The following is a 26,001-nucleotide window of genomic DNA, read 5'->3' on the forward strand; positions in this document are numbered from 1 at the left end:
GGAGCTCTGTTACGTGATAGCAGCCTGTGGCAGTGGCAGTATGTGGCATCCTTCTATTTGGGCTGAGCTTAGTTTCAGCAAAGAGCCTACTGCCCTGCAGAGCCCCAGTGAGCCTGGGGTAATTGCCATAGCACTGGCTGTCCAGGCAGCTGACTGCTCCCTCCCGGGCCTGTCATCAGCCCACCCCTGCTTCTCTTCCCAGATGGTCACCCCAGCACCACTGCTGAGCAATGAAGTTAACAAATGTTTTAATTTCACTGCTGAGTGGTTCTGCAGAGGGAGAGACAGCAGAGAGGATAATGAGCAGCTCTTTGGAAGCCACTGCTGGTGAAAGCATCACTCCCTCAGCTCACATGCTAATGCCAGACTCAGACTCACACATACCCATAGAGGAGGATTGGGGTATTCCGAGAGATTTAGGCCAAAAAAGAAAGAAAGAAAAAACAAAAAGTCCTGGCCTGGGCTGGAATGAGGTAGCTATATGTGATATCAATTAAGAGACAATAAAACAAAGGAAAGAAAGCAAGGAAAAATAGAAGAAGCATGTTTATTGAAGGTATTAGTAATGAATGGGTCTCTGTTATGTGCTGTGTATGAAGTGACTGAAACATTTACCAGCCTTGAAACAACAGATTGATTCCCACAGTTCAGATGGAGCCTGGTTGGGTCCTCTGGCTTTAGTCTCACAAGGCTGCAGCTGCAGCTGAGATGTCAGCCTGGGCTGTGGGCATCTCCAGGCTCATTTGGGGAGCTCACTCCCATGGCTATTACCAGATGCCAGAAGGTCCACACCCGCACTACTCACTGACTGCAGCCAGGGGTGCCATTCATTCACAAGGGATTCTCCCTAGAGCAGAGCAGAGCAGAAAGAGATAGCAGGTGAGCACAGTGACCCATATGCATGTTCACTCACACCATGCTCCTTCATATGCATGCCTGTCCACATGTGCGTACACACACACACACACAGGCCAGATGTGAGTCATAGTAATCTAACTTCAAGGACCATCCCATTGCTTTTGCCTTATTCCTTTCTTCAGAAACAAGTTATCAGGAGAAGCCTAAGGGTGTGAATACCAGGAGGCAGGGTTCTGGTTGCTGTTCTGCAGGCTGTTAACTTCAGGGCCCTGTCTGCTGTCAGTTAAGGGAGTTCTGAGATTATATGCCAGCTAACAAAAAAGTATGAAAGTTGAGTTAATTTGGCCAAAGGGGATTAAGCAATTAACTGATATCTTTATTTCTATTAATATATTTTATTTATTTATTTGAGAGAGAGAGAGAGAGAGAGAGACAGAGAAAAGGGAACAGATAGAGAATGGGTTATCAGGGGCTCCTGCCACTGCAAATGAACTCTAGACATGCTCATTCTGTGCATCTGGCTTTACATGAGTACTGGGGGATTGAACCCAGGCTGTCTGGCTTTGAAAACAAGTACCTTTAACTGCTGAGCCATCCCTTCATTCCAGAGGCATGATTTTTTATTTGTTGGTTAGTTTTGTTTTGTTTTGTTTTAAGATAGGGCCTCACTGTAAGCTAGGCTGACTTGGAATTTGCTATGTAGTTTCAGGTTGGCCTCAAACTCCCAGCTGTCCTCTTACCTCAACCTCTGGAGTGCTGGGATTAAAGGTGTACACCACCACACCCAGCTGTTTATTTATTTTATTTTTGGAATAGAAGGTGAACTACCTAATGCTCATGGAAGTTATTTTCTAATGGAACGTTAGTGTAGATTATTATACTGTAGTATAGATATGTACCTTTAAAAAGAGTAATAAAAATATTACACATTTTGGGCTGGAGAGATGACTTAGCGGTTAAGTGCTTGCCTGCGAAGCCTAAGGACCCTGGTTCAAGGCTCGTTTCCCCAGGACCCACGTTAGCCAGATGCACAAGGGGACGCACACGTCTGGAGTTCGTTTGCAATGGCTGGAAGCCCTGGCATGCCCATTCTCTCTATTTGCCTCTTTCTCTCTCTCTCTGTTGCTCTCAAATAAAGAAGAAAAAAAAAACGTTTAAAAATTACACATTTAACTATCATATAAAATTCCATTTTTGTTGCTGGGTGTGGTGGTACACACCTTTAGTCCTAGCACTAGGGAGGCAGAGGTATGAGGATTGCTATGAGTTTGAGGCCAGCCTGAGACTATACAGTGAATTCTAGGTCATTCTAGACTAGAGAGAGATGCAGGGTCTCTAGCCCCCCCCCCCAAAAAAATCCATTTTTGTAACCTGATTTAAAAAAAAAAAATTTTGCCAAAGTAATGCTATTGGCCCTACCATGTCATTGGCCATCCTCCCATTTATGTAATAAATGTTCTGTCAGCCCCAAAGGAAGGAATGCTAGTTTCATCTGTTTGACCACTAGGCTTGTCAATAATTTACTCTGGCCTGGAATATTGTTTGATGTGTGGCCCGAGCCCCTGGAATCTAAGGCATGTCTCACAGAGCTTTGTGACCCTAGATCCAAACAGATCATGAGACCAGAGCTTGTGTTCATGGCTGGCTGCATAAAGGAGCATGAGGATTGCACATATGAGGGCTTTACATAAGGAAGAGAAAAGAAAGCATTCACAGGTTGAGGCAGGAGGATCACAAGTCTGAGACCAGCTGAGCTACATAAGACTCTGTCTTCCCAAATAATAAGGGTTTAGGCCAGTCCTGGTTCTGCTTACAGGTATGGATTTGGGAGAAGCTGAAAAGAGCTGGTCCAAAGGTGAATTCTCAACATGGGACTGTAGTGTCATGAAGACAGAGGAGAATGTGATTTGGAGGCAGTAGTGAGGCCAAGTGCCACAGGAAGGTCAGGTGGCTCAACGCCAGAGGCAAGGCTGTCTGTGTGTGAGCTGGTTATAGGAAGACACTTTGAAGCTCCTTAGGAGGGGAAGCAGTCGTTAACATGGGATAATTAATATGTGAAGCATGTTCCTTGACAGCTGGCACCTATAAGCCAACACATTGTTAGCCTTATTGCAGAATATATCTAAAAGTAATAGGGCCCATGTCTTTCTAAATAGTCTATCATTTATAATATGAATGACTTAAAATGTTCTTTTTCCTAACTTGCTAGATTTTAATTGCATTTTCAAGTAATAAAATGACAGTTCACTCGATTTGAAATTCAGATATCTTTGCCTGAGAAATGCTCACTGTCATAAGTTTCAGAAAGGTATAACTAGGTGAGAAGTGCATTGGAGTTTGTTAAAAACACACTGAAGACCTACTGTGTGCTGGTCTGTGCTACTTGCTGAGGATAGAGAGCCCTAGAAAGCATATCCCTTGTTTTCAGGAAAGGTAGTAGGAGAAAAAAGTAATCGACCATTCTAGTCTAGTGGGACAAGTACAGAAGGACAAGCAGCAGAGAGGAGGGGCCATGGCTGAGGCAGGCCTTCAAGCAGAAGTGCCCCTGAATGAGGTGATAGGGAGGAATTGTGTGGTAGAGCTGGAGGCACAAGATGGTGCAATTTGCTGTACCTGCTGCCAGGCAAATGAGGGCAGTGGGTGAGAACTGCCGGGGAGGTGGAGGGTCAAATGTAGTTCTTGTAGGTGACTAATCTGTCTTTCTGGGTACTTTGTTCACAGACCATAATGGAATGTCTCAAGGATGAAGGAGGACTTTCGGTGTTCCAGAGACTCCTGGCTAAAGTACGAGATGAGAGCCTGGATATGCAGGCTGCTGTGTCATTGCTGAGGCTGTGCCAGGATTCCATGCCTGCAGTAAAAGCTGCTCTGCCTGCCCAAGAGCCAGAAGACATGGTGCTGGTGCAGCCAGAAGGTAGGAGGGAGCCATGGACCACTGAGTGACCCAGCTTTTTAAAGGCCCACCCAGTGATATGGAACCTGGTGGTCTGGTTACTAAATGGTTTTCTCATTGGTTCTACATGTCATTTCAAAAACTGTGTGTTGAATATGCCCAGGCTAACTGAGTTGCTATGTCTGTCCCCTAGTTAGCAGCAGACAGGATTCTGCCATCACAGCCTCCTGCTTTTCAGAAAGCCACATGTCCTAAGTAGTGCCTTCAGTGCCCAGGTGACTGTTTCGTTGACAGCACTTAAAGGCTGGAGTTGCTCTCATTTGGGTTAGGTACAAAGCACTGGCCTTGCCAACCAGAAGTTAACCTCTGGCTGGCTCTGAAGCTTTGTGTTTCGACAGATAAATGAAACATTTTTCCTTTCATAGAGTTTAAACAGAATAATAAAGTATTTTCCTCTCCATGGTGATTCTGCATTCAGGTGCGCAGGATATGCCGAGAATCACTTTACTATTCTGTTAGATCTCTCTCGACAAACCATGCTGTCATTTTCTTCAAATTGACTAGCTTCTCTTGTGTGTCTCTAATTCTTTCTCCCCCAGGGAGCACAGGGGAGGGAAAGACCTTGTCTGTTCTGTTACTGGAACACAAAGAGGACCTGATACATTGTGTAACACAGCTGAGACCTATTGTGGAGTTCCTGGAAACAGCCAAGGAGGAATTCCTGCCTGGTCCTGAGAAAAGGGTAACTGTGTCAAGCATCGCCTCAGCACTTGGCTCTGAAAGCCTCTGTTGTGGCACATTGCACTTTTGCCACACACTGTTTTCTACCTCCTGCACAGCAATTGCCCTGAAGTTCAGATTCATGGCACATGCCCCCATATGTCACTTGCTGAAGCTCACTGAGGCTGAGCACCTTGTAGCCGCACGACACCTGGGTGGGTGGATGGATAAAACATGCTGTTCCTGCTCCAACCCAGTGACACCCTAGAAGCAGCTGTGCCAAGTGAGGAAAGTCAAGGCACATTTGTGATTATTTTGGCATTTGTGTACAGAAACTATACATAATTAATAGGTAGATAATAGAGGAAAGAAAACAAACAAAAAGAAAACATCAAATTTCACCACTTGGAAATGATTATCAGCTAACAGATTTGAGCTTGTACATGCTTTAAGCCCTGCTAAGAGGGGTTATACAGGCTCATAGTTCTTCCTCTTCTTGGTTGTTTGTTCAGTGTGTGTGCATTTCTGTACCTACAGCATGGGTTCTGGTAGCTACGTTATATTCTAATGGGCATATTATAAGTCACTAATTACTTATTCTTGAGCATTTGTTGCCAACTTTTTCTGCTACAAATGATTTTGCAGAGAACATTCTTGTTGCTAAAGCTCTACATGCATCTCAGTGTTATCCCCTTAGAATAATTTGTCAGCAGAATTTCAGAATAGAGTATGAAAGTGTTTGGTGCACATTGCCAAATTGCCCTTCAGGAAGGTCGCACCAATTTACTCTCCCACAAGCTATCTGCTAAAATCCTCATAAAACTGCTAGCATGACTTCTCAGGGCAACTAGATAACTGTATTTGTTGGTGGTATTGATTTCAACTTTGTGCTAAAAATATGTCTATGTCTGGAAGGAAGGATGGGGATAGAGAACTTTTGTGGCATCAATTCTTAGAACTGTAGGATGTGTCTTAAACGTCCGGAGAGGCGTCTTGAAAGCACTGGTATAATGGCTGAGTGCTGAATTCATCTTGATGCCTAGATCCTAGTCATCTTATATTGTGTGCCCACAGAGGCCGATGAGGGGAATAACCTTTAATCTCAAAATTATATTTTGGAAATTATATTTAATTTTGAAGTTTTTTGAACTTAGCCAAAGATAATAAAACAGAAAAAAAGTAACTCCTGTTTTTCTCCTGAGATTTAAATTAGGGATAATCTCAAGTATGCATTTTAAGTAAGTTGCTTACAGCACTAGAAGTCCCTGACTCCCTGTTAGGAGATTTCAGTTGATTATTCCTCCCAACCTCTTCCTGATGAGCTAGATGGAACATGGACTCCAAACTGTTCCATTATCTTGGTAAAACAGCACTTGGAGGTAGAGCCAACCCCAGCCTCATTCTCTGCAGTAGGATAGGCCACACTGTCATTTTCTTCTGTCACTTTCAGTTTACTTGACAAAAAAGGCTGGAGCAGAAGAACTTAAATTAGTTCTAAATCACAGAGACACTTCTTAAGCTGGGTGTCCATGAGATTTGCATTAGCTGCTTGTCTTGAGAAGAATGAAGCAGCCTAACCAGGTGGAAGTGAGGAGGTGAATGTCTATCTGTAATCACACTCACCATGTCTTGGGGACCATGTGCCCAGGCCTTTCAGAACTTCTTTTATGAAATTATGCCTATTGTGCCTGGCTTTATTTATAATACTTTGAGTTCTTTTTACAGGAAATGAAGAAGAGAAATGTAAGTGTAGTCTTTGTAGCCCCTACCTATTTATTGCTTACTATGTGCTAAGCATTATACTGAAGACCCTTTAAATATTACTGACTTTTCCCTCCCAACAGCTGTATGACCTCATGGATAGATCTTACCCTTATTTTAGAAGCAGGAGCTTAGGGTGGGTAAGCTGTCTATGAGAGCCTCTGTTTTGGCCAGTCTTAGGACTTCATATCCTCTCCACACTTGCAGGTAGCTCCTGTGAGTATCAGCACACTGTCATTTCTTAAGGAGCATACGTGGCCTAGGAGTTACACCAGGCTGTACAAACAACAGCCTCATCTTATAGAATCCTGTAAATGACTATACAAGAGTTGGTGGTGTTATCTTTGTCTGTATATGAGGCAAATGAAATTATTGGCCCACAGTCACAGAAATGAATGCCAGGACTGGAACATAGTGGGTCAGTCTGGCTATAAAACCCGTGCCTACTGTGCTTCACTGGGCATCAGATGACTGCTTTGGAATGAAGATTGTACAAAAGTCAGTTGAGTTTTAATTTCAAGATCTTATATTTTTATTTATTTTTTAAAATATTTTATTTTTACTCATTTATTTGAGGGAGAGGGAAAGAAGCAGAGAGAGAGAGAATAAATGGGCACACCAAGGCTACCAGCTGCAGCAAAGAACTCCAGATGCATGGGCCACTGTGCATGGGTTCTGTACATGAGTCCTGTAGAATCGAACCTGGGTCCTTTGGCTTTGCAGGCAAGAGCCTTAATTGCCGAGCCATCTTTCTAGCCCAAACTCTTATATTTTAAATTATGATTCATTTAGCGGAAGTCTATTGCATATTAGACCTTACCCAATGAGAACATCTGTGCTCTGTACTGACAGGGAATATGACAACTTGATTTACTATATATATGTATATATTTTATACACACACACACACACATATCCAATTTGATTTTAAAGCTAAATTCATTATTTTAAAATGGGAGTTAATTTGATAATGGCATCTGCTGGCAATACTCTCATGACTGATTTGCTGAGCTGGCATTTCCCAAAGGAAAGCTCACAGTTCTGTCACTGTAAATCTTTGGATTACCTATATTGAAGTAATCCCCTGTATTGTGCATGGTCCATTAAGAAATATGCTATTGTAATAGGGAAGTATTTGTCACATTTTATTTTTCAATCTTTTACTAGAGCTCTGTGACCTTTTGACTCCGAAAGCCATTGGCACACCAAGGGAAGAACAAGAGAGTGGAACTGTTTCTATGTGGCCACTGAGTGAAAAAAATGGACAAAAAAAATTCACAAGAATCAGGGCATGTTAATTTCAGCACTGGGAATGGAGTGTGGCTGCTGAGTCAACAGGAATACCCAGAGTTTGAGGCCGGTCTGGTACAGAGCAAGAGCCTGGCATGCATACCAACATTCTGTCAAAAAAAAAAAAAAAAATCGATTTTATTATTTTGTTATTTAGGAGCCACACACTAAATTTTCTGATATTCAAGTCATGCAAACAAAGTAAAAGGTAGTCAAATAATAGATTTTTCCCCTTAAAATTATGACCTGTACTATCATAAACTTTATTGGACAGAGATAGTGAAACATTTTAAATGTGTTAATTAGGTTCCAATCTGTTTTCATTCTCAGGGTCTGAACAAGCTAAATCTTTTGTTGTTGTTTTTTGGTTTTTCAAAATAAGATCTCGCTCTAGTCCAGGCTGACCAGAAATTCACTATGTAGTCTCAGGGTGACCTGAACTCACTGCTATCCTCCAGTCTCTGCCTCTCTGATGCTGGGAATAAGGCATGTGCCACCATGCCCGGCTTTGAACAAGTTAAATCTCTTTAAAGATACAGTTCAGGTTACATGCTATGTACCGTATCATGTAGACCAGCATAAGAAGGTTTTTAGCTGAGTATGGTAGTGCATGCCTGCAGTGCTAGCCTGTGGGAGACTAAGACAGGAGGATTGCCATAAGTTCAAGGGCAGCCGAGGCTATGGAGCAAATTCAAGGTGTGCTAGGGTTTAGACAGTAAGACTATCCCAAAAATTATTTTAAGTTTTTCAAAAAATATAAGCAGATGGAAGCAAAGAATAATGCACACTGGTAATTGGGAAATGTTTTCATAAAGCTACTTGTGTAGAGAATGCTGTGGATTTTTATTTAAACAGAATAAGGAAGGGACTTGGACAGAAAGTGGTGCTAGAGACTAGCAGGGAGGACATGGAGACAGGGCATCCTGTAATGCCGTCTTGCTGGCTTTTCCTGCAGTGTGTCAGATACATTTTGAATTGCCAGTAACTGGTGTCTGCTTGATTGCTTACCCCTGCAGGTGATTCTGAATTGCTGTGAGGGCGGAACACCCCAGGAGACAGTGGAGAATTTGTTGCAGAGAATAACTGAAGAGAAGACCCTGACTGCTGAGAGCTTGGTAAAACTCCTCCAGGCTGTGAAGGCGACGTTCCCAAACTTGAGCCTTCTGCTAGAGAATTTGCAAAAATTAGCCATTTCGCCCAGAACCACAGGTATTAGTTAATTGTGCACTCTCTGGACAGGAACTAGGCCTTCAGAGAAATAACAACTTAACATGCTCTCCTCCCTCCCCCGCCCCCAGCTCCATGCTGGGGAGGTGAGATAATCTTAAGAAATGGCATTGCAGAGCAGAAACTAGGTTGTACAAATAAGTAATTCTCAGTCTGTGTGAAGTCTGTATCTGAAGTCTTAAGAACAACTCTTCTCTATTAGGCTGTCCCCTGGGGGCCCCATGGAGGCTGTACTTTTCCATCCTAAGGGTGTGTAAGTGTGTTGGTGTGCCTCGTTTGGAGACAGATGTGGTACAGTGGTTATGACTGTGGGTCTTAGGGTCTCAACAGCCTGGCTTTGCAGCCTGACTCCACCATTTTGCAGCTCTCTTACCTTAAGCAGCTTCATCTTTCTCATCCACATCTTCTCTGGAATCTGTAAGAATAAGACCTGTCACATTCATTTCCACGGCCACTAAAAATGATGTCTGGCACTGGGCGAGTTACAGTTGATTTCATAAGCATTGTCACCATGCACAATACAGGCAGGCCATGGTCTTTGCCTTTAGATCATTTCTTAGGGTTAGTTTCCAGAAGTAGATTTATTGTGTCAAGAGGGAAATAGAAATATCTAGAGGCTGGGGAGATGGTTCAGAGTGCATGAGCAAGCATGAAGACCCACGTTCAATCTCCAGTTCCCATATAGAAACCAGGCATGTTCTGCATGCCTGTAACCCCAGTCCTGAGGGGACAGACAATAGAATCACTGGGGCTTGCTGGCCAGCAGCCTGGCCAAAAGACAGAAGCTCCAGGTTCAGTGAGAGACTCAGTCTCAAGAACACAAAGCAGAAGAGCGATAGAGGGCATTCCTGCATTCTCCTCTGGCCTTAGAGCATGTGTCCCTATGGCATGTGCACCCTTACATACACGCACATGGAATTTAAGTCCCTGCAAAGCCAAGGGAGATACCCAACTGTCTGGATTTGTCTTTACTTCCAAGGAAATACAGATTCTTGAGAGAGACCGCCTAACAGATGGGCTCAGAGGGCATCTAAACAGAACAGCCGCTCAGCATCACAGCAGCATCTTGACTTGCAGCTACTTGTGTTTGCAATCACCACACGGGTCCTTTACCTCAGGCGTCACGAGTAGCAGCCCTCGCATCTGTACATCTGAGTCTCTTGCAAGTGCTGCCTTCTCATCACCCCCCTATAGAGCAACTGCTTGCTACTACCAGGCACAGGCTTTCAAAGTGTGAATGATTTTATGACTCTGGGGCACTAGGTGACTCAGTGTAGACCAGGGGCAGTCTGAACCGCATGTGTGAGGCTCCAGGCTGGCTGTGAGGTTGACTCCACTGCAAAGACAATTCTTTTGTGTGCCCCCCCCCCCCAACCTCCCTTGTCCACTGTAGGAGAAGCTCTATGGGAGTCTTGCTGCATCATGCAATATTGTTTTCTCATATCCTTACAGTCCATCCAAGCCCTGATGATTATGGTGCTGAGCTATTGAAACAGTATCATGAAAACCTCGCTGAGATTTTCACAGACAACCAGGTGTTACTAAAGGTGATCTCAAATGTGAAGAGCCTAGCTCCTGAAGAGAGAGAGGTAAGCATGAGAGGGAGAGCAAGGAGGGAAACTATGAATACATACATGCATATGTACACATATTCATTTACGTTTGCTATAAATACACATGCATAGCTTGTTGAGAAATGCTAAGCAGAAAAAAAGAAATAAAAGGTGACTCATTTTCTGAGGCAAAGTACCATGTAGCAGAGTTGTGATTTCAATAGTAAGACAGAAAGACACTCAAGAAAAAGAATGAAGAACTTTGTTACAGATGAAAAGTCTCCCTAGCCAGATTTGGCACACTCTTACAATCTTGCACACAAAAGGCTGAGGGGAGGAAGATTGCAAGTTCAAGGGCAGCCTGAGCTGCTTGGTGAGAAATGTGTCAGCTAAAAAATTAATTTTTGTGTGTATATGCTGGTGGTTAAACCCACTGACCTATGTCCTTTATTCTATTTCCAATGAAGTATATTCAATTAAAAAAAATAAAATAAAATAAAGAAATGTCTTGGGTTGAGAGAGGTAAAGGATGTTGGAAAACCCCTCCCCAGAATGTTTATCTGAACCTAGTACCAAGACTTACAGCTCTGCAGCTGGCCCAGCGCCATAATGTCTGTGTCTCTCTTTGGCATGTGTATGTGTGTGTTAGTGGTCAGGTGCACGTGCACATACATGTAGAGGTCAGAGGTTGATGTCAGGTGTCTTGGGTGTTTTCCTTGCTTGCTCTCCCCCTTATTTTTTGAAACAGTCTCACTGAACCTGGTGTTTACCAATTTGGCTAGGCTAGCTGGCTAGCAAGCCCCAGAGAGCCTCCTGTTTTCAGCCTCCCCAGCACTGGGATTACAGGTACACGCCCCCATGTCCAGCTTTTATGTGGGTAGTAGAGTCTAAACTCAGGTTCTCATGTTTGTGTAGCAAGCAGTTTACTGGCTGAGCCATCTTCATCTCCCACCTACCCCGGCATCTCACACATATTTGTACTGCATCTTGAAGGTCATGGAGACAATCGTGAAACGGGATTCTGGCTCAAGTGGCTTTAGTTCCTTGTTGTCAGCCGCTTTGGAAAGACAGACTTTGTCTGCAACAGCCATTTGGCAACTGCTGCTAGCGGCTCAGGAGACGAAGACCTGCCCATTGAACCTGCTCCTTGAAGAGATAGGAAGGGAGCCTGCTGCCAGGGCTTTCTTCCGAGCAGGTAAGTTGGCTGCCCTTCACCATGGTGTTACCCCACTAGAGACAGCCATCATCTCCCAGAACCTAAGAAGAGCTCTCTTAAGGTAGTCATCCATGACCCTCCCTTGGGAGTAACAATAGGTAAGTTACCATGCTCTCATGAACAGTAAGGTGGCTGAAGGTAACTGTGTGCTTCAGAGAGGCTAGAAGGAAGAGCTGAATTTGTTCAGAGAAATATTTGAGGAGCTAGGTACATGAATCCTGGCTGCAGTAGTACACAACATGTATATGTAATCAGAACATTACATTGTAAATATATGCAACATTTACATGTCAAAAAAAGCAAGGAATGACCCAGTAGTTATTCTATGCTTAGTTCATTATTTCTCTAGTATAGTGCTGTTGGCCATTTACTTCTCCCTCAAGCCCAGAGAGGAGGCAGATGAGATGTGTTCTCATTGTGAAAAATGGAACAGAAGCCAGGCATGGTGACGCACACTGTTAATCCCTGCACTTGGGAGGCAGAGGTAGGAGGATCTCCATGAGTTCAAGGCCACTCTGAGATGGCATAATGAATTTCAGGTCAGCCAGAGCTAGAGGGAGTGAGATCCTACGTCAAAAAACAAAAAATGGAATAGCGAGGTGAAAGAGAAAATGGCATCCACGGTTTGGCTGAATTTCCAGTTTCCCTATCTTTTCAGTGACCTCCCCAGAAAGTGCTGTCTTGGAAATAATCCTGAGGCATAGCAAGTTGATCACAGAGGTCATCCAGCAGAAGTTCGAGCTCAAGCACTTTTCCTCAGAGGAAGAGCACCTGGCTGAGACCATGAAAGAGGTATGTGTATGAGGGGGTAGGGGGAGCAGTCACATTCTGGAGAATTTTGCAGGGTAGAGCCTGGGACTATCTTCATTCTCTGCAGATGTGTGCCTAGCACCCTGCTAAGTTTTTCCTAACACCTCTGCTTGTAGCCCTCCAGCTCTGAGTAATAAATGAGGATACCTCCTTTTACAAAGGAGTTCAGGCTCTAAACAGTTAAGTCACATGTCTAGGACTCTCCCACAAGTAAGCACAAAGCCAGAATTTGAAACCAGTCATGCAACTTAAACTTACATTTCTTCCAAGTGTCCAAGCCTAGATACATTTCAAGGGAAACAGTGATTCTGTCTTTTTACCACGTTCTCAAAAGCAGCTGCTTTCAGATGAAGGAAAAGAAAGTTGGTCTTATTACATGTTCTTTCTGGCTTCTTGAAGGAACCAAGATAAACACAGAACAAAGCTTTTACCCATATGGGATAACATTTAGTGCCAGCTCATTTTCTGTCAGGTTTCTCATGATGTGGCCAGAGTCCCAGAAAATCCAGGAGGGAACTGAGAAGGATTTATGGTGTCCAGCCCAGGATCGTGTGTGTCTTGAGCAGCAAAGAATAATGAACATCAAATAATCTAGAGATGTACCTGTAGTGTCCGTTTGATCCACATAGGAGAAGGGCAGGTTTCAGCCCACCTTGGTCTGCCTCTCAGACAGGAAGAAGGCGGTGCACGTTTCTGTGGGGCTCCAGAGGAAAGGCTCATCTTCCCGCCTCTCTCCAGAGCGCCATGTACTTCAGAGCTGGGGCCTCTGCAGTTGATCGTTTTAGCCTCACTAATTAGTCTCATGCCTGCCTCCAGGGATATCAGGTTTATTTAGACAGACTTGAAAAGAGCAGAAATAAAATATCTTCCAAAATGAAAATTCCATGTGGCCATCTGTGGATGGCTTCGCTTTATTTTCTCAGTGTGCTGACTCTCTGCTGATAGCTCTAACATTCTGAAAGAGGACAGCTTTGAAATCATATTCTTGGCCTCTTTAAAGCCCCTATTTGAACCTGCTTTAAAACGCTGAGTTCTTTATGAAAGAAAATGATGGTTAAAAGAGTACATCTGACTGTCTAAAAATACGAAGCCACTATTCGCACAGAATTACTTCTAGACATTGAGACAATTATATATTATGAAAAATTATCCTGATCTCCTTAACAGAAGCAGCTGCTGCCAAATCCTATAGCTCTCTGGGCTTTTTCATGTAGAATCTAGAAAAGCTCTTGGGGAGGATCCTAGTTACCATGAAGGTAATTCTTACAGAAAACACTAATGCATCTCTATTTGTACATCTATCTTGATATGTGCTTCCCCTTTTTTCCTTCTAATTTCCTTGTCTGTCCACATGTATCACAAGAAGTGTGAACCACTTATAGATGCAGCTAGATCTTCCAGAATGAAGTGTTTTTTGCCATGGAGAGAATCTGCTGGTGTTAAACTGGTGCCTCTGTCTTGTGGAATCCATTTAGATGCTGAGCATTTCCTTGGAGACAGCCAGCCCTGAAGCTTCCCTCAGAGCAGTGCTGAGCAGAGCCAGGGAGAAGTCAGTCTCAGCTGTTGCACTCTGTCGCCTCCTGTGCACTGTCCACAGTTCATTCCCCCGCTTGCAACCCATCATGCAGGAGCTGGCATACACTGGTAAGGAAGAGGGGGTCAGGTGCCCATTACACCCTAAGGCTATTTCTTTCTTTATTGAGGAAAAGAAACTGCAGTTCATATCAGAAGGAGCCCTACCTCAAGATATTTATTCCACTTCTTTGCTCCCTATACCTAACAGCCCGGAGGTGCAGATGCGACATGATGCTGATGGCGTTCAGCAGGAAGTAAACATGACAGTGATGATACCTCCGAGGTTTTTAAGGATCCCAAATAGTCTCCAGTACTTCTAAGTGCATGTTAGAAAGTTATAATGTATAATAGAAACAGACTTTCCATAGCCATGAGTTCCTCTCCCACACAGGTTTCCTGACAAAGGAAAACGGAGAGACAGAAAGGTGGAAGGTGAGTGATAGATTTCGCCTTGAAGCCAAGGACAAAGAAAAGGAAAAGGCAGCTGAGGCTGCTGGAGGAGAGTGCCAGCCTGCAGAACAAAAGGACCAGGGAGAGCCTGGGTCTCTGCCAGAGCAAGAGGAAAAAGACACTTGTGCCTCCGCAGACTCTGCCAAGAAGAGTTTCGTCTGTAAAGCCTGTGACAAGAGCTTCCATTTCTACTGCCGTCTCAAGGTGCACGTGAAGCGCTGCCGGGTGGCCAAGAGCAAGCAGGTGCAGTGTAAGGATTGCAGTGAGACCAAGGACTCCAAGAAGGAGCTAGAGAAGCATCAGCTAGAGGCCCACAGCGCAGGCAGAGAGCCCGACGCCCCCAAGAAGAAGAAGAAGAGGCTCCCGGTGACATGTGACCTCTGCGGAAGAGAGTTTGCCCATGCCTCAGGTACTTACAAGGCAGTCATGGAGGATAAGGTAGTGTAGGTTGGCTTCCTGCTGTATGCCACATGCAGTATGGGTGGACGTAGGCCACAGAACAAGTTCTTAGAGTCAGGATGGAGAGCGACTGGACTTGAGTCAGTTCCCTGACCTTTGCTTTTCCATCTGTTAAATAACTTCCCTCTTCCCACTTAAAAAAAAAAAAAAAGATAGATAGTTTTGAGGCAAGCCCAATAGACTGCTTTTTTTTTTTTAAATGTGAGAGTGAGACAGAATAGAACTCCAGGTGCATGCACCCCCTTCTGGGCATGTGCGACTTTGCACACTTGCATTACTGTGATGTCGTATGTGTGCGCCAGGGCCTCTAGCCACTGCAAACAAATTCCAGACACATGTGCCACTATGTGCATCTGGCTTACATGGGTTATGGCGAATAGAATTTGGGTCCTGAGGCTTTGTAGACAAACGCCTTAACCGCTAAGCCATCTCTCCCGTCCCCTCTTCACACTTTGTAGTGTTAAGAAATCTGAAACTAGCAGAACTAAACACCTAGCACAGTGCCATTGTGGTAACTTAAGTGATTATGATAATCCTAACCAGCAATTTAACAACTGGCTCTTAGGTTCCCACGTACCACTTTCTCACCAAAGCTAAACAAGTCATGGAAACTATGGGTTGTAAGATCAAAATTGTTTTCCCTCTCTCCAGATGTCAGGTAACCCTAATGAAACATAAAAGTGAATTTGGCTTCCCTGTTTCTGATTAGTGTATCCTGATGTACAAAGTAATGCAGTAAGACCATCCAACCAGGAGGGAGGCTGGGGTGGCCTTGGGTGTGGGTTGGTGAGCATGTGAGCATTGTGGCAGGTAAGGCTGAAAGTAGGGTGGCCTGGCTTCTTGCAGCTCAGGCTGTTCCTCTTGAGCCTGCCAGTGTAGCATGCCTGGCTTCCTCCTGCTGGACTTCTAACACTGATTGCGGGTATCCCTTCTGGTCCCTGGCAACCCCCCTCCCCACCTCAGGAATGCAGTACCACAAGCTGACTGAACACTTTGATGAGAAGCCTTTCTCCTGTGAGGAATGTGGAGCAAAATTTGCGGCCAACTCCACCCTTAAGAATCACCTCCGCCTTCACACTGGCGACCGCCCGTTTATGTGCAAGCACTGCCTCATGACCTTCACGCAGGCCTCCGCCCTGGCCTATCACACCAAGAAGAAGCACTCAGAAGGTGAGGTGCCCTCTTTCTGCAGTGCCACTGGGGGAGCTGCCTAAAACCCATGCTAGATAGCACTGGGAAATCCAGGTTGAACTCCAGGCACATGAGGAAGAACCCCTGTGTGCACAGCAGTGTGGAGTGCTTGCCAGGAGGGTTTCTGAAGAGACTGGCTTTGTGCTTGGAGTTTATATGGGGAATTCTTTGTGCTTTGATGTATAATTGAATCTGGAGAGAGACCTGATGGAGTATCTGTTGTGGATTGGGCCATGTGACTAAGTGAAATCTCTGTGCCCACATAGCTTCTGGCGGGAGAGCTAAGGAGGGAACATAGGGATAGCCATGGAACAGAGTGTTAGCAGCATCAGAGAGAGTAATCCCAGGACAGTGGAGAAGAATGTGTCTGGGTCCATTCCAGTTGGGGAAGAGGTCTTTTGGAGCAATTAGTATGAGAAATGATGGCCTCCATTATCTCACCTAGATTGTACCACTGACCTCACCTGCCTCCTTGCTCTCAGCATTTTCCCGAATACTTTTGAAATTAAGCTGTAGGACTGGTGAGAGATTGCTAAGTGGTTAAAGGCATCTGCTTACAAAGCCTGATGGCTGGAGTTCAGTTCCCCAGTATCAATTTAAAGCCAGGCACTCAAAGTGGCCCATGCATCTAGAATTATTTTGCAGTGGCAGGGGACCCTGACATGTGCCCATACTCCCCCTCTCTCTCTCTCTCTCTCTCTCTCTCTCTCTCTCTCTCTCTCTCTCTCTCTCTCATGTGCCCATACACTCACTCACTCTCTCTGTCCCTCTCTCTCTCTCTCTCACTCTCTCTCTCTCTCTCTTTCTCTCTCTCTCTCTCTCTCTCTCTCTCTCACACACACACACACACACACACTAAATAAAGATATTTGAAAAGATAAACGATCCTTGTAATAGCCTGCCAGGCCATGCATGATTAAATCTGGTGACTGTTCTGACTTCCACTCTCAACTGCTCTCCTGCCTCTTGTAATTTCCTTGCTAACTCTCACACCCACCAGGTACTTGCTCCAGGACTTTGGTTCTTGCCAGTCCCCTTCTGTGGATGCCTCTCTTCGGGTGTGTCTCTGTTTCACTTCCTCCCTCTTCAAGGCTTTTCTCACACTTTGTCTTCTTATGATTCTTCCCTGGCTACCATAGAAGAAATTGCCAGCTTCCCTGCTGTGTTTTCCCCTGCTTATCATGTGTCAAGAATCTGTTTATTAGTTTATTTCATTCCTAGTTAGTCTCCCCTGTTAGAATGCAGGCTTTTGAAGATGGTCATTAGTCCTTTCTTAAGGGAACTTGAAATCATGATATAGACCCAAAAGAAACACTTGCTGGTGAGTAAAGTTCTTGAGTGTTGCTCTGAGCCTGGAATGTTGTGAATGTGCACACCCTGCCCTTGAGCAGCTTGCATTGCAATGGGCAGAACAGACATCAGTGCCCGAAATCCAGAGTGTAGTCATTGGGAGGGAGGAAACTAAAGCCACGGAGCACTGGGGAGTAACGGGCTGAAGTAGGCCAGTCACCTGTCGGTGATGGCTTCAGATGGGCAGCTAGCAGACACTGAAGTAGAAACCTGGATGGTGGGAGACTTGGGAGGAGGCTTGGCCCCTCCCACAGCACAAATGAGCTTTGCCTGGACCACAGAGACCTGCAGGTAGCTGAAATAGAATTGAGAGGGGAGAGTCCAGAGAAAATCCCCAGAGTCCGACAAAGGCTGGGCCCTGCAGGTCTTCCTGTTAGCTTTCATTCTGTCCTATCCCACCTTAATGACTTAACCAAAAACTGTGGCTTAAAGAGATGGCTCAGCAGTTAAGGCACTTGCCTGCAAAGCCTAGAGACTTGGGTTCAGTTCCCCAGTACCCAAATAAAGCTGGTGGCACATGCATCTGGAGCTCCTTTGCAGTGGCTGGAAGCCCTGGCATTCCCCCCCACCCCCCAATGTGTGTTTCTCTTTTTTTCTCTCTGCTTGCAGATAAAAATATTTAGTTTTTTAAAAAGCACACATGTAATTGTCCCACTATTTGGGAGGTTAGGAGTACAAAGGTGGGTCATGAAGCCTAAGCCAGGGTTTCAGCAGTGTTTGTTGTTTCAGGGGATTCAGTTCCTAGCCCCTTTTTTGTTTTGTTTTGTTTTCTCCAGCTTCAAGAGGTTGCCTTGGCCCTGGGCCACCTCACTCCAGCCTCTGATCCTACCACAGGCCTCCTCCATTGACTCTCTGCCCTCCTTACCTAGGATTCCATTGGGCCACCAGGATAGGCTAGGACAATCTCAGTCACAAGCTTTTCCATGTAGGACGTGGACATCTGTAGTGGTCATTATTCTTCTGACACAGGAAGCCACCAGAGGGTTTTGAACTGAGGAGTGATATGCTCAGATAAAGGTGATTCACACCCTTAGCAGTTACTTCCAGCCATCTCTGGGCACATACTGCTGTTAGGTGAAAGTATAGACATATAGACAGTGGGAGGTTATTGTAGTCCAAAGCAGAGGACTTGTTAGTAGAGATTGAAAAATATTCAAATTTGGGGATATGGTTTTTAAAGTCATGATGGTTGTATGTGGGATGTGAAGGAAAGGGATTTGTATGGCTTTGGGGTTAGGGCATGGGCATGAGCAGCTGCCATTTCCTGAGGTGGGAAAAGCTGGAATGGGTATGGGGTGGGGTGGCAGGAGGTTGACAGGGCCAGAGCCTTGTGAGCTCTGTTTGGAGTGGTAAGTTTGAGATGCCCGTTGAAGCTCTGAGTGGAGAGGTGAGCAGAAGGGAGTCAGATGTGGAAGTCTGGAGTTTTGGGAAAGGTGAAGTTAGCAGTGTGTAGATGGCACAGAGCTCTAAGGTAACATCCTCTGGAATGGGATAGGAGGGAGGGTCTCAGCATTTCAGCTTTTGATTCAAGAAATCCTTCGTTCCCCAACAAGATCCTATGTCAGAGCCCAACCAGCTCTTTTTTAAAAAGGCAGAAAAAGATGAGGCTGCCTGTTCTAGTTAAAGTGGAGTCTGAACTTGGGGGAGCAGGTCTGAGCCCCACCTGCTCCATGACATTTCCTCTCTTGAACTGGGAGACTCAGTTACAGTTGCCAGTTCTCGAGGCTTACTAATAGACTTGTTTCTCATGCCTATGGAGAAAAGAAGGAATCAGGGGATGTGTGATAACTTTATAGTAAGTTGCAGGAAGGCTTTCATCTGCCTCTTTTGTGTGCAGCTGGGAATACACACTGGTTTCTTTTTTTTTTTTTTTAGGTAGGGTCTCACTCTAGCCCATCTGACCTGAAATTCATTATGTAGTCTCAGGCTATGCTGGCCTCAGACTCACAGCACACTGGATTTTGCCAAGAGATGTAAACTTCTATTTCTAGACAGAAGGAAGGACCTGTCAGTTGCCGACAGTAGAATGAACTCTTCCTCCTGTGGTGGCCTGATAAATGGACAGATTGTCTTGGTGACAGATTCTGTCCCTGTCCTCCTGTCCAACTGTCCCACCCACTTTGTGCTAGGCTATTTGTAATGTGCATGCATTTGACAGGGAGGCTCACACACTCACCCAGTTACTGTAGGTTGTGAGTAACCGTATTTCTGTGGTATGTGTCTTAGAATTCAGTTTTGTTTGTAGGAATGTGTTTGGTCATGCTCTCACAAGCTCATGTTTATTTGCAGGGAAAATGTATGCATGTCAGTACTGTGATGCTGTGTTCGCCCAGTCCATTGAGCTGTCCCGCCATGTGAGGACCCACACTGGGGACAAGCCATATGTCTGCAGGGACTGTGGCAAAGGCTTCCGGCAAGCTAATGGCCTCTCCATCCACCTGCATACCTTTCACAGTACGTACTGCTATCCTGGACATCAGGTATATAGGCCAGGCTTGGCACTGAGATCACACATAGGGTTGTAACAGAGATTCTACCACATCTGAGCACCATTCGGGGCCTTGTCCACCCCTGTTGTCCTGCAGAATCCATAGGCGCTCGTCTGCACTTCAGGAAGAGTCCTATTTCCAAATAGCGTATGACGCTTGCTTCTCTCTGTCTAGGCTGTTTTCTTGTCTTCATCTTTAGTTCACCTTGCAGTGTTTGGCTGATGGAAGCAAATTATGTTGGAATGAGCAAACCACTGTTGCTGACAGGCTTGAAGTACACTGGAGAGATTCAATCAATCTACCCAGCTTCCATTTTCTACCTCACCCTCCTCTATACTCATCCTGTATTCATGCCTGGCCCTTTTTGAGTTCATGTCCACTGTGCTAGGTGGCACCTGACATACTCCCTCCAGAGCCTCCTGATCTCACTGAGTTATTGGGGACTACCCAGTTCCCTCCCTTTCTACCAGAGCTGATAGAGACAGACTCACTTTCATTCAACACCCACACAAAGGAAATGATGTATCAGCTGGCTAACCGGCTCGTGTCATCTTCAGCCTCCCTTGCTGCAGCCTTAGTGTGATCAGCACAGCACACAGCAGGTGGGTTGGGGGTTGGAATCTTGGCCCTGCCGCTTTTCTTTCTTTTTAAAAAACATTTTATTCTAATTTATTTGAGAGAGAGGAAGAGGGGGTGGAGAGAAAATGGGCATGCCAGGGCCTCCAGGTGCTGCAAATGAACTCCAGATGTATGACTCACCTTGTGCATCTGGCTTACGTGGATCCTGGGGAATCGAACCTGGGTCCTTTGGCTTTGCAGGCAAGCGCCTTAAGCACTAAGCCATTTCTCCAGCCCCACTACTTTTCTTGAGACTTTCAATAATGTCTGTACTTTACTAAGCTTCCTCTGTCCCTTCCAAACAAGAGTAAACAGTAATGCCACCAGCTTGGATTGCTGGCAGAATGAGATATCACATGTACTGAATGAACTTCTATGCCTGGTGCAGAAATGCTCAGTCAGTGCCAGATATTGTTGTTATTGGTGATAAGAGCACCCCTGGTGAGTGCCATCTGTCACCCTTGGAGCATGCCTTCTTTCCCTTCCCCCACCCTTCTTCCCACATACTAGCTTCTAGCTGTTGGCAAATAGTGTCTCACAGCATGTACTTCCTGTAAACACACCCATATCTCTTGTCAGTTATCCAGCAAGGACTTTGCCAGAGTGCCAGTGTGCTCAGCATGTGGCTGGACACTAGGTCATGCAGGAAGAACATAAAGTATGACCAGTTCTCCCCAAGGAGTTAGCAAGGCTGTCCAGAAGTCCAACTGCGGTAGACTTCCAGATGAGTGGGAATTGGCTTGGTTCCAGCACCACAATTTTGATGTCTTCTCGACTTCTTGAAATGACATTCTACTTCAGTCTTTTCCCAGTAGAATTACATGAGAATGAGGAAAGGGGAAGACTTAATTTCTATGACTCAAAAAGACCCATGCATGCCCAGCACCCAGGCCCTCCTTTCCCTTCCAGACTGTGTTCCTGTTCCTGGGTGTTTCCCAGGACCATATCATTTCTCATGGAAACTGGGGTGAAAGCATCTTAAAAGACAGTGTGAAACCTTTGATTGCAAGAGCTCTGTCCATAGGGAAACTGGCCAGTGACGCTAAAAGTGGCTTCATGTCAGGATTTCCGAATTAATGAATTCCTGCACAATTGAGATTGACTTACAGGTTAGGCCCTTCTTGTGGGCAGAGGATTTTATTATTAAGATATCTTTCTTTTTGTTGCTTTAAGAAAAAGACTGACGTTTTCTGCATCTGGGTGGAAAATGTGTCCTTCATCAGCATTAGTTCTTTTTTTTTTTTTTTTTTTTTTTTTGAGGTAGGGTCTCACTCTAGCCCTGCCCTTTCTTTTGTTCTTTCTTTGGGTTTTTGAGGTAGGGTCTTGCTCTAGTCCAGGCTGATCTGGAATTCACTATGTAGTCTCATGGTGGCCTGGAATTCTTGGTGATCTCCTACCTCTGCCTCCCAAGTGCTGGGATTAAAGTTGTGCACAGCCACACCCAGCTTAGTTCTTTTTTTAATTTTTTTTAATTTTTTTAAAATTTTTATTAGCATTTTCCATGATTATAAAAAAAAAAACCCTGGTAATTCCCTCCCTCCCCCCCTAGTTCTTATTTTTGAGGTCCCACTGAGTTAAACTTGTGGCTCAGGTAATGAGCTTGAGAGAGACCATTTCCTAGTTATTATTTTCCTGATCTGCAAAGTAAGACTGGTGCTAGCTAGACCTTCCTCCCAGGGCCATGGGAGGGTTCAGGAACTAATGTGTTTAAAGCACCGGGAGCATGCTTGCCAGAGACACTCGCCAGGGGCAAGCTGTGAAGGCTTTACTGTTGAATCCCAAGCAGGGGTGGGGTGGGGGGGAGATAAGCAAACATTATTCCTACTGGTGGTGACAAAAGAAACAGTGACAATTAGGAGCATGTTGGAAATCCCTAGGGAAGTGGAAGGCTCAAAAATGCCACCGTACTACATAGTGAATTCGAGATCAGTCTGGGCTACAATGAGACCCTACCTCGAAAAAAGAAAAAGTCTTCTGTAGACAGGAGGACAAGCATGATGCTCTGTAGAGGGAGAATTTGACATGTAAGGTGGGAAGTGAAAGACTGAGGTGAGCTACTTGATGCTGAGGGGTAATTAGTCCAGAAGCTTTGGAAGAGTCCACCTCCCATGGCCAAAAGAAGGAAGGGCACAGGCTTGCTGCCCTAACTTCTGGTCCTTGGAGTCTTTGGCCCTGTGTGAAATCTGAACATTCTTCAGTCTTGCTGTGCACAGCAGCCAGCACTTCACTGATTGTTACCTGTGATGTTTTCTTTGCCTCTTCCTCCCGTGGCTGGCCCTCCTGGAATCAGACATAGAAGATCCTTATGACTGCAAGAAATGCAGGATGAGTTTCCCCACTCTGCAGGATCACCGGAAGCACATCCATGAAGTGCACTCCAAGGAGTACCACCCCTGCCCCACATGTGGGAAGATCTTCAGCGCCCCGTCCATGCTGGAGCGGCACATGGTTACCCACGTTGGAGGGAAGCCCTTTAGCTGTGGGATCTGCAACAAGGCCTACCAGGTGATCTCAACAGCCGGGAGCACCTGCCTGTCCTTGTCTTGCTCTTCATTGGTAACCCTTTTGCCCTGCTTGGGAATTGCAAGTTGTCCCAGTTGGTCTCCAGGTTGTGCCAGTTGACTGATTCTCACAGAGGATGAGTGAGTAGAGGCAGAGGGACTCAGTAGTATAGCACATGCCTTGCCTGTACAGAGCCCTGGGTTCTATTCCTAGCACCACACAGAAAAGCATGCAACCTGCAATTCACATTCTCTGAGGAGGCCTGGCCGCGATGATGCAGAGGGAGAGCTTTCATCAGAGCAGAAAGTTCTTGCTGCAAGTGCTCTTAGATTCAGCTTTATGAGATGAATGCTGGTTTTCCCCTTGGGTGCTCACATTCTGTAGAGCCTAATGAACCCAGGTATCAAGGGAAATGAGCACAAAAAGGAGGAGTCAAAACAACCAGCCAGAATTAAGTTGCTTAGGACAGTTATTGTTTGTTTGCTTAATTCCCAGGGAAGCTCTTTGTTTTCTGTGGAACGTGAAATGTAATTAAAGTGAATCCTCATATTGGTCTAAAAAGAAAACACATTTGTCAGGAACTGGTCACAGGAAAAGAATAGTCCTTGCTGGCATCTTCAAGATTGAAGTATAGACAGAAACAAAGCCAATGATTCAGAAATGGAAGGCTGACTCTGCCAGGCCTCATGCTGTGATGAGTAGGGTGGAGCTAAGTAAGACTTGGGTGTGTTCCCTAAGAGCCTAAGACTTGTAGATTGTTCCCAATGCTCCAGCATGTTTCTGCCACATCCTTGGACCAGAGAAGTGCTGAGGGCCAGCCAGCCCAGTGTGCAAAACCCATATTCCAGTCAGAAGAACAGGTTTTGATCCTGGGCCAGCCATTTACTATTGATATGGCCCTGGGCAAGTCACTTAACCCCTCTGTGCCTTAGGGTTTGCATCACAGGGAAGATCCCAGCACCTCCACATAAGCTTGTGAGTAGTGAGGGCTTTCACAGGACCCAGATGGGCCTCCCTATAGTGGCCTCTCCATTTGCTCATAGCTAGTTATAGCTGCTTGTTCCTACTACTCTAACCTCTAGCACTCAGCATGATTCTAGATCCATGAGCTTGTCTCAACCCCCTCCCCCACTTTTGTGAGCTCTCCATCTTGCTGGAACGTTCTGTTCCACCACCAGTCATTTGATTTTTTTTTTTTTTTTTTACTTTTGCTGTTCCCCCCCCCCCCCCCGCCCCAAGGTAGGGTCTCTGTAGTCCTAAGCTGGCTTCAAACTCACTGCCATCCCTCTACCTCTGCCTTCTAAGTGCTAGGAGTAAAGGTGTGCACCATCATACCCAGCTTACTGGAACATTCTAAGACCTAACATGTTAAATTCCTTGCAGCAATTATCTGGCTTATGGTACCACAATCGAACTCACCACCCAGATGTGTTTGCTGCACAGAACCATCGGTCATCCAAGTTCTCATCACTGCAGTGCAGCTCCTGTGACAAAACTTTTTCTAGCTCTATGGAACATAAGAAGCACATGAAAATGGAGCATGCAGGTGAAGGGAGATGCCTGGGGCGGGTTCCATGTCTAGTGCCCAGCACACCAGAGCCAGGTCATGCCTGTCCATCAGTAGCACTCGCATAAGTGGCAACGATTCTCAAACCTGGAAGCCCAAATCAGTATAGGCCCCCAAAGCCCTCATGAGACGGCTGGCCAGCACCTGGGAAGGGTGTCAGTTTTCATGGCAGACAGATCCAGGTGAAAATCCTGGCTCCAGCACTTACCAGCTGCATGACCTTGGCAGTGACTTCTCTTTTCTGAGCCTATTTTCTTCTCTTCAGAATGGAAGTTATTAATACCTCCCTTGCAGGTACATTTGGGGATAATCATAACAGCTGTCAGTTACAGAGCATTTCCTGTGTGCAGGGCTCCAGCCAAGCACTCTGTGTGTGTTGTCATTTAATTCTCACAACCAGTCTGAACCAGATCTGGGCTCTTTAACACGAGGTACATGAATGCTCACCCCCGCTACCCAAAAGATAGAGGCTCCCGATACTGAGCAAATAGTGTGAGGTGTGAGTCCTCAGTCCATCCCAGGCCAAATCTCCCCCATCTGTTGAAGAGCCATCTTTTTGTCCATCCCCACCACTTCTTTCCTTTCACACTCCACAGATCTGAAGTTCCATGAATGTGACCAGTGTAAGGAGCTCTTCCCCACACCAGCCCTGCTACAAGTTCATGTCAAGTGCCAGCATTCAGGTGAGTGGCCTTCTGCGTAGCCCTGGGCTCCTGCAGAGTATGAATCTTAGTTCCATCGTTCACAGCTATGCAGCCTAGGCTAACCCCCTTAATGGACCTCATCTGGAGGATGGAGTTTATACCTACCTCAGAGGATAATGGTGACATACCTGTAAACAACCCTGGGTGAATGTTGTGATTGTCATTGTTGCCATATTTCATCAAATCTAAATTGCTAATTATAGCGTGCACCATTTTTAATAAATATTAAAAATGCTGCCAATTAAACTGCTTTCTTATCACTTAGTATTTGTAGGTTATTCTAAATATTAGTCTAATCTGACAGATTTTTATCTTGTTTCTCACTTGACATATGCATAAAAAGGAAAACGTAAATAACTTGACCAAGGGAGAGCTGAGCTTTATGGAGTAGTCTTCAGTGCCATTTTTCTAGCGTTCACTCTATCATCAGAGCATTAGGACTGGAGCACAAAGCTTGAGATTCCATCTAAGAGCTGAAAGCCATTGGTTTTGTTCTCTTGAATGTTACATAAAATGAGATTGCTTTTTTGTTCTGATTTTAGGGACGTAGCCAACCCTTCTTCACTTACTTTCGCCCTTCTAGACCCCTGGGCTCTAGGAGGTGAAGGTGTACACAAACCTGTCTTAGAGATCTTCCAAGTCAGTAACTTGACCCACAAGCCTGGATGCTTGTGCATACAGTCATTGACAGTTGCACCTGGCTGCAGTCTGACCTGCGGTAGAGGGAGGTACCACTGATCCCATTCAGAGGCCTTAAATGTGCCTCTT

At 45.3% G+C, this 26,001-nt stretch overlaps 1 protein-coding gene across 2 annotated transcripts in view; it reads left to right on the forward strand.

Moving 5' to 3' along the window:
- Zbtb40 (zinc finger and BTB domain containing 40) overlaps nucleotides 1–26,001 on the forward strand; it is an 81,022-nt gene that overhangs the window by 50,511 nt on the left and 4,510 nt on the right. For both annotated transcript variants that reach the window (XM_045149427.1, XM_045149426.1), the window contains exons 4-16: nucleotides 3,580–3,772; nucleotides 4,351–4,493; nucleotides 8,539–8,731; nucleotides 10,202–10,338; nucleotides 11,296–11,497; nucleotides 12,177–12,310; nucleotides 13,804–13,972; nucleotides 14,295–14,762; nucleotides 15,776–15,982; nucleotides 19,643–19,807; nucleotides 22,751–22,965; nucleotides 24,346–24,508; nucleotides 25,126–25,212. In XM_045149427.1, coding sequence (XP_045005362.1) covers nucleotides 3,580–3,772; nucleotides 4,351–4,493; nucleotides 8,539–8,731; nucleotides 10,202–10,338; nucleotides 11,296–11,497; nucleotides 12,177–12,310; nucleotides 13,804–13,972; nucleotides 14,295–14,762; nucleotides 15,776–15,982; nucleotides 19,643–19,807; nucleotides 22,751–22,965; nucleotides 24,346–24,508; nucleotides 25,126–25,212 — 2,476 coding nt within the window. The remainder of the gene's footprint in view (nucleotides 1–3,579; nucleotides 3,773–4,350; nucleotides 4,494–8,538; nucleotides 8,732–10,201; nucleotides 10,339–11,295; nucleotides 11,498–12,176; nucleotides 12,311–13,803; nucleotides 13,973–14,294; nucleotides 14,763–15,775; nucleotides 15,983–19,642; nucleotides 19,808–22,750; nucleotides 22,966–24,345; nucleotides 24,509–25,125; nucleotides 25,213–26,001) is intronic.

This window comes from Jaculus jaculus, chromosome 5 (assembly GCF_020740685.1).
Source record: "Jaculus jaculus isolate mJacJac1 chromosome 5, mJacJac1.mat.Y.cur, whole genome shotgun sequence".
Classification (NCBI taxonomy): domain Eukaryota; kingdom Metazoa; phylum Chordata; class Mammalia; order Rodentia; family Dipodidae; genus Jaculus; species Jaculus jaculus.